This window comes from Bidens hawaiensis, unplaced genomic scaffold, assembly GCF_021521415.1.
Source record: "Bidens hawaiensis isolate Kalapana, Puna unplaced genomic scaffold, B.hawaiensis_p1.1 tig00023819_1, whole genome shotgun sequence".
Taxonomy (NCBI): domain Eukaryota; kingdom Viridiplantae; phylum Streptophyta; class Magnoliopsida; order Asterales; family Asteraceae; genus Bidens; species Bidens hawaiensis.
The window spans coordinates 150,470-165,736 of NW_027493746.1; the positions used below are offsets into that span (position 1 = coordinate 150,470).

Genomic DNA, 15,267 nt, shown 5'->3' on the forward strand with positions numbered 1-15,267 from the left:
GGGTTTTGCCTTTACACTGTACCCGCATCCGTCTTACGGTTACTTGTTCACCAAAGTTTACTTGGCTTCAATTCCCTGCGGGTGCTAGGTATGTGAAGGGTTTTGCCTTTACACTGTACCCGCATCCGTCTTACGGTTACTTGTTTGCCAAGGTTTTACTTGGCTTCAATTCCCTGCGGGTGCTAGGTATGTGAAATGTTTTGCCTTCACACTGTACCCGCATCCGTCTTACGGTTACTTGTTTGCCAAGGTAAGGGGTATTTTCCCGCTTTTTTTTTTTTTTTTTTTTTTTTTTTTTTTTTTTTTTTGAATCTTGTCTTCAAATTTGAAATTTGAAATTTGAAGAGTTGGTAGATGGATAAGAACAACCCAATACCTCAAACGTCGTGTGACGGTTTCTTCTGACGGTGTCAGGACGTGCCAGAAGTTATGGCGACATGACATTATGTGGTCATTCCAGTTGCTTTTTCAGGCGCGTGGGCACGGGATTTCGGGCGCGTAGCCGCGAAATCTCTGGCATACGTCCTTGTGACAGATGTTGCCAGCTTGCTTTTGCCACGCGTCATAGTTTCATTGCACCTTTGATTTCTCTCTCTTCCGTATTAAATTCATCGCATTAATTGCGATTACTATATAAAGGGGGAGAGGGTTATTTGCAATTCACACTTTTCACTTTCATCTCTTCTTCTCAAGTAATTTCCGGCGAATTTTTCTGTTCAGTAAAGCATTACCCTGAAATCTCTTTTCATCTTTCTTCCACCATGTCTTCTCGTGATGCTGATGACCAGAAGACTGCTGGCGAATGCCAGTGCTCTCTTCCTGTCGATCTGTACCAGTATATCGTCAGGAAGTTCATGCTCGAGTCTCTCGAGCCTGAGTTTCCTGAACCCCACCATACTGTGTACGATGCCCCTAGTGGCAAGATCGGGGTTTATGCTGCATTCTTTGTCTACGGAAACCTTAGGTTTCCGTTGACAAAGTTTGTGTACCGTGTCCTGGAGAGGCACGGTGTGCACCTGACAGAGGTGCACCCCATGGCCATTGCCAAGGTCCGGCACTTTGAGTGGGTGTGCCGGATACTGGGCCTTGAGCCCCTCGTTGACCGTCTGATGACCTTCTACACTTGGAGGTGCATCCAGGGGTGGTACACTCTTACAACCCGTATCAAGGGTTTAAAGATTTGTACCACCGAGCGGAGTCTTCGCTCATGGAGAAGAGAGTTCTTCTTCATATCCGCTCGCGCCATCCCCATCGCCATGAAGTTCAAGAATGGCCAGGCGCTTCCGAACCTTCCCGCCCTCAACTACGAGGAGGCGGAATGGTTCTCGAAGATATCCCGGGTCCAGTCCCCGGTTTTCCGTTTTCCGGAGTCGGCGATGGTGATGCTGGGGATGAGCCGGGTGTGGAAGGCGGCGAATGCGGATAAGGTTCCGATCGTCCTTGAATATGGTTCGAACTCTGTCCCTTATGGTACGTCTTGTTTCATTTTGCTGACTTCGATTTTTTCTAACTTTCTTGTTGATTTCAGAGGGGAACGATCTTCAGTCGCTCCTGAACCCGCGGGAGGAAGATGGTCCCGCGCGGATGGGTACTCGTGCTCTGGACGAGAACGAGTTGCCCATCTTAGAGCAGACCGCGGGTCGGTTCGTGGAGGTTTACCCGCCAGGCCAAGAGATCCTGAGCCACCGACGGCCAGGTAAGCCTATCTTCTACCCTGAACCTCTCAATGCTGTGCCTGCTGCTGGAGTTGACATTTCTTCTTCTGAGGAATCCGCAGAAGGTCCTCCACTGGTGCGGAAGAAAAAGGCTGCCGTCGGGAAAGGCAAGGAGAAGGTGGCCTCTACGGCCGACCCGGTAGTCCTATCTGACTCGGAGTCAGATAGTGCAGAGGTGGCGGGGAAGCCCGGTGGTGAGGAGACCACCGCTCCGGAGGCTGTAGCTGTTACCTCCGGGGAGGCAGCGACGACGACGGTTACCGGTGTCAAGAGGCCGGCTCCATCGGGTTCGCCCCCGCTCGTCCGTACGTTCAAGCTCAAGAAACCCCGTAAGTACCCCCATAATTCTTGTCTAGATTTGTTGTTTCAAATAAATTTTTCTAACACTTTTGCTTGTGCAGGTGTGGATGTTGACGCATTCCAGGGTGGAGTTGGAGCAAGTATTCCCCCGCCAATGAGGGAAGGCTCGGTCAGCCTTCCCGAGGCGTCGACCCAGGCGTCTGCGCCTGCTTCCGTTGGTTCCAGCCTTCCTGAGGCTGTTCCAGCTGAGAAGGTGTCTCCGCCGGCCGTGAGTGCAATTTTTACAGCATCTTTCACGGAGCCGGCGGTTACTGTTGCTGAGGAGGCGACGCCAACAATGGCAACCACAGCGGCTGCCACTATACCTGCGCCACCGGCACCGACGGCCGGACCATCAGGTACGCGCCGGGCTTCCCGCCGATCTATGCCACCTTCCCGTCTGCCTGACCTGTTGGATGGATTTCCTTTAGGTTCAGGTGATGGGTTTGGCGGCTATCGGCCTGTTATTGACCCTACAGGTACGTAGGGTTCTTTTTCCTTTGTATATTTTTGTCATCTTTTCCTAACTGCCTTTGTTTCTTTTGCAGTGTCGGATTCCAATGAAGTGTATGTTCCAAGATGGAACATACGCCGAGGAACAACCCTTCGCACCCCTGTGGAGTGCGTGGATTGGGCTCGCCACGCTGCTCCTCATGGTGCGTTGGGGGAAGCCATGGCTAGCTACCAGGAGGGTAGGCTAACCAATGAGCTTCGGGTTCTCCAAGCCCGGATGCAGCCCCGCGTCGAGCTGCTTTGTCGTGAAAACGACAAGTTAAAAGCAGCTCGCGCCAAAGAAATATCTGAGACGCGGGCTCTGCGGGAGGAGAACCGGCAGTTGGCCGCTGCCGCCGCCGAGAAGGAGAGAGCATTCAAGGCCCTCGAGGTTGAAGTCCAGGCGCGACTCGAGGCCCGCTCCAAGGCTGCCCAAGCTGTGAATGAACAGCTTCGGCTGGCTAAGGAGACTGCGCGAAACTCAACTGAGAGGGCTGCCAAGGCTGAAGCTGTTGCTGAGCCGCTTCGCGAAGAGAATGAGCAGCTTAAATGCAAATTAAAGGCTCTTCAGCATGCTCATGACGCCTTGGCAATGGAAGATGCCAAGAAGCTGCAGGAGATCCTTGACCAGAGGGGGGTGCTTGACCGCACTGAAAGGAAACTCAAAAGCGTCGAAGAGGCTGCCGCCAAGGAAGTTCAACTTGCCAACCTTGATAAAAGCGGAGCCGAACGTGCTTACAAAGAAAGTCAAGCTACCCTCCAATGGCTGCTTCGAGAAGCGTTGCCTCAGGTATCTTTATCTTTTTCTTTACGCTTTCCGCTCGTAATTAGAAAATGTTCTAACTTGTATTCTTTTGTAGGTTGTGCGTCGGGTCCTTTCAGAGACCTCTTATGACGATGCGATGAGCGCAGCCCTCAACGCTTCTCATGAGGATGGGGAGAAGACTGGCTTCCTGCTTGGTCTAGGGTTTGCTGAGAGAGGCTTTCCGCCCTCCAACTTCCCTTTATTCAATGTTAATACTGAAGCTGCTTATGACCAAGCTGTGAACCAGTACGCTGCCTTCCCGCATCCAGTGGTGGAGAAGGTGAATGAAGCTGCTTATGACCAAGCTGTGAACCAGTACGCTGCCTTCCCGCATCCAGTGGTGGAGAAGGTGAATGAAGCTGCTGCTGCTGATGATGGGCTAAACATCCTTAAGGCTTTCCTTGGGCAGCCGCGCTCTGACGGTGCTGGTCCAAGCGGAGGTGGCCCTGAAGCCTGATCCTGAAGATCCCTTCCCACTGCTAGGATAGACTTAGCTTTGTATAGATTTCTTTTAGGCGGGTAGTTACCCGGCCACTGTTGTAATATATCATTGAAATATACGATTGTTATTCCTTTCATTGGATTCTTTGCTTTATAAACTTATGACTTGCATACTTAGTTTAAAATAGCAATTTTCCAAGTGTTTAGAATAAGTTAACCTGTGAACGTGGTTGATGGGTTAAAGTTTTGCTTCCTCTTTCGTGATTGTGCGGGTAGACCCGTCACTTGCACTTAGTAGGATGGCATAACTTTACCCATATCTGACCTGCGTGTAGGTTTACCTGTTGAGGATAAGTTAACCTTTGAACGTGGCTGATAATAGGTGTGAAGTTTTGCTTCCTCTTTCGTGATTGTGCGGGTAGACCCGTCACTTGCACTTAGTAGGATGGCATAACTTTACCCATATCTGACCTGCGTATAGGTTTACCTTTTCCTCTTAAGAATTTTGAACCGTCCCACGCGCGGTTGTTGATAGGTTGGTGCAGTTCCCTCGAATGATTCATGCGGATAGACCAGCACTTTCATATGGTAACTTTTTTCCCCTTCAACTGACCTGCGTGAAGGTTTATCATGCTTTTTGGGTTCGTGCGGGTAGGACCGCCTTCCCATGCAATGACGTTTTTTGTAATTATGCGGTGAAAACCGGCATATTAGTGTGTACAAAAGTATAAATGTAAATCATCAGCTTCGACGTTTGAAAGAGAATCATTTCCATTAGAAGTGGCTCTTGGCCTTTTCTGTACAAATTGGAATTGATTACATGCAAACTGTGTAATTGAACTCCCTTCCATGTTGGGACAGGAGTGCCATCGAGCCGACACGCACCTGTTTCGGGATCTCGTTCTTTACGCAGCATGTAGTCTCCATATTGAAGCTGATTTTTTATTCGTGTTTACCCCAGCCATGGTTCCACACGCACCTGCCTGCCTGCTTAGCTTTTATTTCGCCACGAGGTGCGCGAGCGTCCCATCTCTGACGAATGTTTCGACCATGTCTTTTACGTCTATGCATTCTTCAGTGTTGTGGCCTTTTGTTCTGTGATAGTCACAGTACTTGCTCCGATCAGCATCGTGACGATGTCGGATTACTGGAGGCTTTGGCCATGGGAGCTCTTCAGTAGCAAATATGTCAGTGACGCTTTTGGTAAGTGGCGTCCATCTGGAGTTCCGGTGCAGCTTTACATTATCCCTTTCACCCAATCGGTGCTGTAAGCCGGATGAGGTGTCAAAGTTTACCCTTGACTGCCAAATGCCTTGCTTCCGTTTTTTGTTCAATCGGGCGGTGAGGACGTTGTCCTCTCTCGTCCTCTGGGTGTAAAGGTTTGTGCTCTGCGGAAGGTCTCTACCCAGTTGCTTCTCCGTTTCCGCATAGCGTTTGGCTGCTGTCATGATGCCATCCCATGTGGATGGCATTCCATCTTTACCCGTTAGGGTGCGGATAAGCTCTGGGTCCTGCGCGCCCTGGATGAAGGCTGCGCGAACAAGATCCTCGCTGATATTGCCCAAACTTAACTTCTTTGAGTTGAAGCGAGTGATGAAGTTTGGCAGAGATTCATCTTCTTCCCGTATGCATTTGAGGATTGTCCATTGCTCCTCGGTATACTTTCGCTGCTGGCTGAAGTGTTGGCTAAACTTCTGCTGGAAGTCTGCCCAGTCGTAAATGTGGTTAACCGGTAAACGATCAAACCAAACCCTAGCAGCCCCCACCAGCGTCATTTGAAACATGTAACACCACGTGGGTTCCGTCCAGTTGCTGACGGTTGCCCCTGCTATGAACCTGTTCAAATGGTCGTCTGGGTCAGATATACCATCATAAGTGCCTATGTTGGGCATTTGTTTGGCACTTTTTGGGGCAATTGCTTCCGCAATGTCCCTTGCAAATTTGGACGTTCCCGCATTTGCAACGTTCGGTCTGAACGTTTTGGAGAAGTCTCGTGAACTTCCACCTGTATTTTTTGGTTTGAAGGCTTGTCCAAACTGCCTTTTCGGTTGGGGTTCCGTTTCCTTACGCTTCCCTTTCGCCCTGTGGCGAGGGTTTACGTCGGAGTCGGATTCCTCCGAGTCAAAGCATTCGAACTTGTCGGCCTGTTGCACGGAACGCAAGCGTTCGTCCAACTCAGCCTGGAATTCCTTTTGCCGTGTTTCCGCCCATGCCTTAACTTCATCAAGAGTTTGGTGGGGGAGCCTTCGTTTCTCAAACTGGGTATCAGTGGACCTCAGTAGACGATCTTTTACTGCACTTGCCCCAGCTTGAGTAACTGGGGTAGTGTTCGTAAAATTTGCTTCACTTGGCCCGACTTGGGTAGCCGGGGTAGTGTTTGTAAAAACTGTGTTGCCGGTGTTCTCCCCAGTAGCTGGAGTTGTGGTTACCGGAATTTCTCTAACCATCTTTGAAGTTTGAAAAAACTGGAGAAAAATGTAGTTCTAGCTTTATGCACGGATGGCGCCAATGAAGAAACACTAACCAGACCCCGGGCAGATTACTGGTAACCTGGGGGTTGGAGAGCTGTTTCCCACGAGGGGTTAGACCCTTGGAAGATGGTTCTTCTGATAACCTGCAAAACAGACACCGTGAGCTCGTCACTGAGAAGGGGGGGGGTTCCTCCTTGTGACCACCCTCCGGCGTGAGAATCAGACTAGATTGCTCTTTAAATATAAAAGTATATTAAGAGATTGCTAGAGCAGATATCAGGTATATATGATAAGATAAGATGTTGTAAGATGATCATACCATTGGGGTATTTATAGCCGAAGGTAGGTTTCCAAGGGGTTTAGCCGGCCCAACACGCTACCAACTGTAACCTATGCACGTGCCCTGCCTGTGAGTGGTGGATAGGTAGCGGCTGACACAGAGCAGGCGTGTCGTGCACTCTTCCTCTTCTGCCAACTACAGGCTAGGCACGTGGTATGGCAGGAGTTGGTGGGTAGGCGGCGGCTATTGGTCACAGTGCTGTGGCGTGCTGTCTGCCATGCTGCTGTCAGTGAGCTGTCGCATTCTTGGTCAGATCTTTTGTCTGTACCTCGTCAGGTATCACACAAAAGATCCTCCATCATACGGACTGGCTCATTTAGGCGGGAGTTTTCCCCCTCCCGCCTTTGCTCATTCCTTCAGGTGACACTGGGGAGAGTTAAGTGCCTTGTGCGTGTAGCCATGCTGCGCGGGTGGCCAGTCCCTAATGGCTTGTATCCGAGGCTGCGGGGACAGGCAGAGTCCTTCACCATTGGGAGGCATTTCCTGCGGGACCAGCTTGCATACTGCGCGTAAGGACGTCATGTCTCCGAGCATGGTTGGTTCTGCGGAATCAGTTGGTCTTTGCGCAGACGTCCCTGTTTAAGGTGAGTCTTGCGGGTCCAACTGGGCTCTGCTGGGACCTACCTCTTCACATGGCTAGTTTTGTGTTTGTTCATTGTTGTTTCATAGTCTCACATGTATCACATCCAAATCCTTATGTTTTGTATTATACTATGTTTACTGACCATAGGCAGAAGTGAGGGTGAGGCTCCGATGACCCGCAATCACAAAATTTGTAGGCATTAAGCAAAAACATGAATTAGAGCTCTTAGTTATCGTTGGACTGTCAGTGAAGTAATAACCTTATGATAAATCTCGACTAAGAATTTCTAATAAAATGAATATATATAAGAAAAGAAGAAAAGAAAACGCTACTTTTCTTATAATTTTATAGGTTCTCAATTTCTCATCACGTGACATTAAACTTATTTTAGATTTATTTATTACTACTCTTACTCTAGCATATATTAATAACCACGACACCCTTAAAAGTTTAAAATAAAATGAAATTAAACCAAAAAATAATAGAATAAAAGTACTTTTATGGCACATAAAAGCCTTTTATAATGTACTCCGAAATAAATACATTAACCCAGCTTTTAAATTTACAAGTTACCCAAATCAAGTTAGGGGTTGTATGTTGAGTGAGAACATGGGTTCATGATTTGAAACTAATTTTTTTCCTCAAAAACAACCAACATGACTTGGCTTCTAGTCCATATTATTATAAAATTACACTAGAAAACTACATGCAAAAACCTTGGCGACTTCTGAACACCACCCAACCAACACTCCCCATATTTTAATAAATTAATCAAGATAGTAAATTATTTTGGGGAGTTGTTCTTTAGACACCCTTTGATTTTTTAGAGATGGTGTACATATAAGATAAAATGTGTGTTAAAAGGGTGCATGAACAGCAAAAATGATGTTTGGATAGACAAAGCCTTATTTTGTTCTCTAGCTTCGTAGTAGTTAGTACTAGCTAGTATGGGCATTGAACAAAGTAAATAATAAGAAATAAAATGTTACTACCAAAAATTATAAAAACGGACTAACTACATGAATATGCATCTGCTGAAATTTACTGGAAATTTTAAATCATGTAAAAAAATAGTGACATAGAAGTGGGGATGTTCAATACCACATTACCACAATCTAGCTAAACACACGAATTGCATTAACCATCTTTATTCTTTAAAGTGGTTTTGGTTCTTAGTTTGAACTTTAGTAATTGTTATCAAATTTGATTAGCTGAACAACAATTACAAAACTAGCATTTTTTTAAACATCAGACACAATATAATCATATAAGTACTTGATGACGGAGCTGGAAATTTTTTCCTATAAATTCAGAATTTTTCGATCCTCGTATTTGTACTATTTGGAAACTTTTTGGGTCGGATGGGGCCACATAATAAAAATGCAATATGATAATACATGGCTGACATTTGATAACAGACAAAGTAATTTGAAATAAAAAGAAAATACATATTAATAATAATTGTTCTCTATGAGTTTTTTGTTTGGAATACTCATATTGGATTCGGTTGAATTCTACATATTGAATTTCGATTTGTGATTGCCAATTGGGATTGCAGATTTACAATTACATCGATGGGGTGGGATGGGGTGGGATGGGGGAGTGGGGGTTAGTCGAAATGTTAAAGAACAAAGGGAGATCGAGGAATAGTCGTCGTACATCAACAATTAAGTAACATAAAAGTCATTTTCCACTCAACCATTTCTAGATCTTTAACGTCTCGCGTGACACCCTTTTGTACTTGTAGCATAGACAATACATGAACCAAACTCGCATTTGCCATCACTTTTAGTAGAATAACATACGATTCATCGGTACGTGGTATACGAACCAAGGGTGGCACTTGAGCAGATTATTGCGTTTATTGTTATTTTGTTAGCCTTCATATAAAAATAATATATTATAAAAGTAGATATATATACAACCATTATATTGCGTAACTTCTCAATATATATATTTAATGATGTGACCATAATGATATCAAAATTAGCCAAACAAAATTGCAAAATACATATCATATACTACTATTATAATCATCAAGAGTCAAGACGATAAATAGTATTTATCCTGCTATATCATATTCATTATATTTAATATCTTTTTCTTTTCACCTTTATCTATATCTATTAATTAATAATATTAATATATGATCAATAGTAATTGTACACAAACTTTGAAGGTTGATCTTGCCTTTATATATATATATATATATATACACCACAACACCCAACCTCTCATCATCATCTCTTCCCATTAACTCTCTGCAACTTATTCATCCATCATCAATGGCCGCCAACAACGGAGGAGTCAACGACACCGGCTTAATCGTGAGCTTCGGCGAGATGCTCATCGACTTCGTCCCCACCGTCTCCGGCGTCTCACTCGCCGAAGCACCGGGCTTCCTAAAAGCACCCGGCGGTGCTCCGGCGAACGTGGCGATCGCCGTATCCAGACTCGGCGGCAAAGCGGCGTTCGTCGGAAAGCTAGGAGACGACGAGTTCGGGCACATGCTCGCCGGGATCTTGAAGGAGAACGGCGTCTCCGGCGACGGGATCAATTTTGATAAAGGTGCACGGACGGCGTTGGCGTTTGTGACGTTGAAAGCGGACGGTGATCGTGAGTTTATGTTCTACCGGAACCCTAGCGCCGATATGTTGTTGACGCCGGAGGAACTTAATTTGGAGCTTATTAGATCTGTAAGTATATTATTCTTTCTCTATTCTATAATGATAAACATAGACTTTAGTCGGTAAGTGGGGTAGGGATTACTGATTAATTGGGATTAGTAAGGATTAATTGGATCAGAATTTATTTGTAAATTTATAAATATGCATTTTGAAAGTATAAAAAAAATTGGGATTAGTAAGGATTAATTGGATCGGAATTTATTTGTAAATTTATAAATATGCATTTTGAAAGTATAAAAAAAAAGTAGTGACGAGGTTGTTATCCGTTTATTTTCTATTTTGATATGATTAATAGTTTTTTTTGGATAAAAAAGAAAAAGAAATTATTTCAAACCCTTGATCCGATTGACCAAGGTATACCACCCCTGGATGCACCTCCAGGAATAGAAGGTCATCAGGCGGTCAACATGGGGCTCCACACCCAGAATGAGACACACCCACTCGAAATGGCGGATCTTGGCGATCGCCATTGGGTGTACCTCAGTCAGATGCACACCGTGTCTCTCCAGAACACGGTATACAAACTTCGTCAATGGGAACCTGAGATTCCCATAGACGAAGAATGCAGCGTACACCCCTATCTTGCCCTTGGGGGCATCGTACACCGTCTGATGAGGTGCAGGAAACTCAGGCTCGAAAGGCTCGAGCATGAACTTCCTGACGACGTACTGATAGAGGTCGACCGGAAGAGCACACTGGCACTCGCCAGCAGTACTCTTGTCATCCTTGTCCGACGTGGACGACGGATTCTCGAGGTATACATCGGACTCCTCAACAGTAACCTCAGGATCATGAGAAGACATGTTTGGGATGTAAACAAGAACGATTTCAGGAGAATGCTCGACAGAAAAGTTAGAGTATTCGCCGGAAATCGTTTAGAAGAAGAAGAGAGGTGAAACTGTGAGTTGAGATGCAATCTCTCCTCCATTTATATACTCATCGCAATGAATGCGATGAATTTAATGCGGAAGAGAGAGGAAAACGCTGGTGCAATGAAACTATGACACGTGGAAAAAGCAAGCTGGCAACAGCTGTTGACAGGACGCGTGCCGTAAACTTCGCGGCCACGCGCCCGAAAACTCGCGCCCACGCGCCTGAAAAAGCGTCTGGAATGACCATATACTGTCACGTCGTCATAACTTCCTGCACGTCCTGACACTGTCAGAAGAAACCGTCGGACGACGTTTCAACAGTTTGGACTGTTCTTATCCTTTCACCAACTCTTCGAATTTCAAAAAGATTCAAAAGTAAGCGGGACTATACCCCTTACCTTGGCAACCAAGTAACTATAAGACAGGTGCGAGTACAGTGTTAAGGCAAAACCCTTCACATACTTAGCACCTGCAGGGAATTGAAGCCAAGAATACCTCGGCGACCAAGTAACTATAAGACGGGTGCGGGTACAGTGTCAAGGCAAAACCCTTCACATACTTAGCACCCGCAGGGAATTGAAGCCAGGAATACCTTGGAAGTAAAGTAACTATAAGACGAGTGCGGGGGTACAGTGTCAAGGCGAAACCCTTCACATACCTAGCACTCCGCAGGGAATTGAAACCAAGAAGGATCTTCTGGGCCATGCTTGCGGAAACGGGAATAACATCCCCGCATAGCGGGAACGTCGAGAACTAGATTGTTTGAAGCTCCAAGATGGAATTGGTTGTTTTAACATAATTGATCACTATGTTCAAAACTACAAAAACCTCATGGAGAATCTATACAAGTGGAACTCAACGCTCCTGACTTGCGAGGAGGTTACAGACCTACCCGCATCATACCCAAAGATCAAGCAGAAAAGTCGGGAATTTCTGCACGTGACATTAGGACTTCTGCGGGAAGAATCCCCATGGAAAACCTTAAAACTAAACCCTTTTCAAAACCCTTTGCTTAAGTCCAAAAGTTCACCTCACTTATTAACAATTCATGAGAAGAACATTGGACTGGAGGGACTTGAAGAGGTAGGTCCCAGCAGAGCCCAGTTGGACCCGCAAGACTCACCTCAAAGAGGGACGTCTGCGCAGTTGAACCCGCAAGACTCACCTTCAACAGGGACGTCTGCGCAAAGGCTAAACTCGCAAGACTCACCTTGAAGAGACGTCTGCGCAGAAACCAACTGGATCCGCAGGACCCACCATGCTCAGAGACGTGACGTCCTTACGCGCAGTACGCAAGCTGTTCCCGCAGGAAAAGCCTCCCAATGGTCGACGTACTCCGCCTGTTCCCGCAGCAACGGATACTAGCCATCAGGGAAGGCTACCCGCGCAGCAAGGCTACACGCACAAGGCACTTAACTCTTAAATAATTCAGTAATGTCACCTGAAGAATGAGTGAGCAAGCCGGGAACACTCCCGCACAAATGAGCCAGTCCGTACGATACTGGAGGATCTTTTGTACTGTACCTGACGAGGTATGGACAAAAGATCTGACCAAAGATACGACAGCTCACTGACAACAGTATGACGAGCAGCACGCTCTTGTACTGTATGTCACTATCAGCCGCTGCCTACTCACCAACCTGTCGGAGGACGTGCATAGCCTGCAGTTGGTGGAACAGGAATAGTACACAGCCGGCCTGGTCACTATCAGCCGCTGCCTACCCACCAACCACCAGCATGGCACGTGCGTAGCCCACAGTTGGCAGAACAGGAATACTATTCAGCCGGCTGTACCTGCTTGGAAACCAACCTTCGGCTATAAATACTCCAACACCTTAAAATGGTATGGACACATTACATTACCTTATCACATCTTATCTTTTCTAGCAATCTCTTAATATACACTTATATTCAAGAGCAATCTAGTCTGATTCTCACGCCGGAGGGTGGTCACAAGGAGGTACCCCCCCTTCTAAGTGACGAGCTCACGGTGTCTGTTTTGCAGGTCACCAGAAGAACCACCTTTGCCGGACATAACCCCTCGTGGGAAACATCTATTTAACCCCCAGATTATCCGTAATCTGCCCGGGGTCAATTAGTGTTTCTTCAATTAGCAAAATGTTATTTATCAGATTCAGATCAATAACATCTTAACTTTTTTTTTTTTTTTGTTGATTTTTTTAAACTTCTAAAAGAGAAGCATATTGTGAACCATTCTCTAAATTTACAAATTATTTGGCTGTTTTCGGTTATTTGACAAAATATTTACATACAATATCGTCTAACATGTCGGATTTCTACTCAAATATTAACATGGTGTTGTATAAAGATATAACACATGTAATAATCTATAAACAACATAGCAACTGAACTATATTGTTAATCTGCAGGCAAAAGTATTCCATTACGGATCAATAAGCTTGATCGTGGAGCCGTGCAGATCAGCACATCTTAAAGCAATGGAGGTTGCAAAGGAGGCAGGGGCACTTTTGTCATATGACCCAAATCTCCGTCTGCCATTGTGGCCGTCAGCAGAGGAGGCCCGTGAGCAAATCATGAGCATTTGGGATAAAGCCGAGGTCATCAAAGTGAGCGATAACGAGCTCCAATTCCTCACAGGACGCAAAGAGATTAACGATGAGTCAGCATTGTCTTTGTGGCATCCTAATTTGAAGCTTCTATTGGTCACTCTTGGTGACAAAGGTTGCAGCTACTATACCAAGGTATGTAACATTGTAACATGCTGGTATATTTGATATTAGAATTTTAGATGTGAATTGTATTTAAAAATTATATATCTATAGCTGAGGTTATGATCTGCAATTATTCTGTCTTATCTTAATTAATTAATATATCATCTAAATATGTTTATAAAGTTGATTAGTACAGAAAAAGGCCCACATCCAGCTTTTTATTCCTGCTTTACATTAAATAATAGTATTAAAGAGTCCTGCATCATGAATCATGATGAATTAACACCTTTCATCCCTAGTGGCACACATTTGACTATTAATTTCAGGCCGAAAGTAAAACATTCACTTAGTCTTGGATCTGGAATTAAAATGTAAAAAAATAGTCATTCCAAAAATATTAAATTGAGTTTAAAAAGCCTTCATCATGTTATTTTTAATATATCTTTTGATGAATATATAATATTGCAGCATTTTCATGGGACGGTGGGTGCGTTCGCAGTGAAAGCAGTGGACGCAACGGGTGCAGGTGACTCTTTTGTTGGTGCTCTCTTGACAAAGATCGTTGATGACCAATCCGTGCTAGAGGCAAGTTAAAAATTTTATATTTTTCGTAAAAGTGTTTCTGTTCAACTCAAATTGGTCTGAATAATAGTATTAATGATAATGTTGCAGGATGAAGGAAAGTTGAAAGAAATATTGAGATACGCGTGTGCTTGTGGAGCGATCACGACCACCAAAAAGGGTGCGATCCCTGCTCTTCCAACCGTGCCGGAGCTTGACGCCTTTCTGAATGCGCATCATTAGTAATTTCGTCGCCTGTTTTATTTTTTCTTGTGTTCTTGATCGGATAATAAGTTTTCTTTGAAATAATTTTGTATTATCATCAATCAATGTATAAGGAAACAGAACATTTGTTTGCAAAAGGTTTAAGAATTTGAGTGAATTAGAAATTTTCAACTGGTGGTTTGTTTTTATCTGTTTTAGTTACTAATTTTTCAAGTAATTCATCAATTCAATAATTTTCTGACGTCATAATTTCTTAAAATGAGGTTTTATATCACATGACTATAAACTAATTTGCATTTATATATACTAAAATTCTCAAAACACGACACAAATATATTATCAATAAAATTAATCTATAAAATATATTATCAAACTTTTAACATGAGTTTATTGTTTAAGTTTGGTGCAGCATTATATATTTGAACAATCCTTTTTTGGTCTTAATTCACATTTTATAAACTTAAAAATAACCAAAACTAATTACTAAGAAACATTTCTTGATTGCAAATGAGCAATAATATTTTTATGTTTATAAGAATGTTGATAAAAAAATTTTGAAATCTTTATTTCTTCTTAAAACACTCAAGTCACTTGAGTTAAGGAGGTTTTGAGTTGCTACACATCTAATTTTAAGTTATGGGGTTTTAACTAAGTCACCCTTAACTTGAATATTGTGGATTAACTAGCTTTAAATAACTAATTATGAAGATGTTTCTGAAGTGAAAGAAATAATTAAGAAGCAGACAGAGAAATAAAATAGTTGATGGTCCACAAGATAGGGGAAATGATTTGTTAACATGGTGGCGCCCCTCCATGACGCTCCTTTTAAAGTATGCAAGGTGTTATTGTGCCTATGTGGCTGCTCGGTAATGCCCCCAAACAGCCCACACCACATAATCTAAAAGAATATCTAAGAGTGTATAAGTAACTAATAAATCACCCTTCTTAAGTTCTTATTAGGGAGAATGGTTAAATATTAGCCTTTTCTCACTTGACAAAAGTTTTACAATAATGTGACAATACAAATCGGGAAATTTGAATGG

The 15,267-nt window shown here is 44.1% G+C and overlaps 1 protein-coding gene across 1 annotated transcript; it reads left to right on the forward strand.

Moving 5' to 3' along the window:
- Positions 1–9,412: 9,412 nt before the first annotated feature.
- On the forward strand, positions 9,413–14,249 carry LOC143568176 (fructokinase-2-like). The gene is made up of 4 exons (XM_077054393.1): positions 9,413–9,882; positions 13,136–13,468; positions 13,907–14,023; positions 14,111–14,249. Exons 1-4 carry the CDS (start codon positions 9,472–9,474, stop codon positions 14,240–14,242), a joined length of 993 nt encoding a protein of 330 aa, XP_076910508.1. The 5' UTR covers positions 9,413–9,471; the 3' UTR covers positions 14,243–14,249.
- Positions 14,250–15,267: the final 1,018 nt, after the last annotated feature.